Raw genomic sequence first — 813 nt, 5'->3', positions numbered from 1 at the left:
CGTTGATTATGACATGTCAAACAATGCATTGGAAGGCAAAATTCTTCCTTTGTTTCGCAATCTGACTTCACTTGGTTCCCTTTATTTGTCTAACAATAGTTTTAATGGAAAACTCCCTCCATATTTAGCAAACTTGAGTAGTTCTCTTTATATCCTAAGATTATAACGATACCACTTTAGCGGAACCATTCCAGATATAGGGACAAATGGATGCAACATTGGGGCATGATATCAAATGCAAACCAGTCTAAACATGAGTTGTCAAGATCAATGGCAGACTGTAAAAAGCTTGAGATTCTTGATGTGTGTAACAATCCGATCAAAGATACATTTCCATTTTGTCCGGAAACTCTTCTTGTATCGAAGATTCTTATTTTATGTTTTAATAAATTTAATGGTGCTATAAGGGATCCTTGTCATCAAAACGAAAGCAGAGCAATATTCCCAAAGTTGCACATCGTTGATCTCGCTCAAAACTCTTTCTCTGGATGTCTGTCTTATGACTACTTCCAAAAATGGGATGCCATGAAAGTTTTTGGAGAGCATGACCATTATGTTTCTGTTAAAATTACAATAACAAATAAAGGCACAGCCAGAGAATATTGGGAGATCCAAAAATCATTGAATTTGTTAGATCTCTCAAACAACAGATTTGAAGGAGAGATTCCAGTGTTGATAGAAAATCTAAAAGGTCTTAATTCACTCCACCTTTCCAACAATTTACTTGTAGGTCACATCCCATCGTCTCTTAAGGACCTTTCTAAGCTAGAAGCGTTGGACCTTTCATGTAACAATGTCAGGACCTGTCCATGA

General features: G+C 36.4%; 1 protein-coding gene across 1 annotated transcript; it reads left to right on the top strand.

Moving 5' to 3' along the window:
• Positions 1-225: 225 nt before the first annotated feature.
• On the top strand, positions 226-813 carry LOC132803538 (receptor-like protein 35). Its single transcript, XM_060816748.1, has one exon. The coding sequence runs from the start codon at positions 226-228 to the stop codon at positions 811-813; it is 588 nt and encodes a 195-aa protein (XP_060672731.1).

Source organism: Ziziphus jujuba, chromosome 4 (genome assembly GCF_031755915.1).
Source record: "Ziziphus jujuba cultivar Dongzao chromosome 4, ASM3175591v1".
In the NCBI taxonomy this organism is placed as follows: Eukaryota; Viridiplantae; Streptophyta; class Magnoliopsida; order Rosales; family Rhamnaceae; genus Ziziphus; species Ziziphus jujuba.
This window is presented reverse-complemented; position numbering and strand designations above follow the sequence as displayed.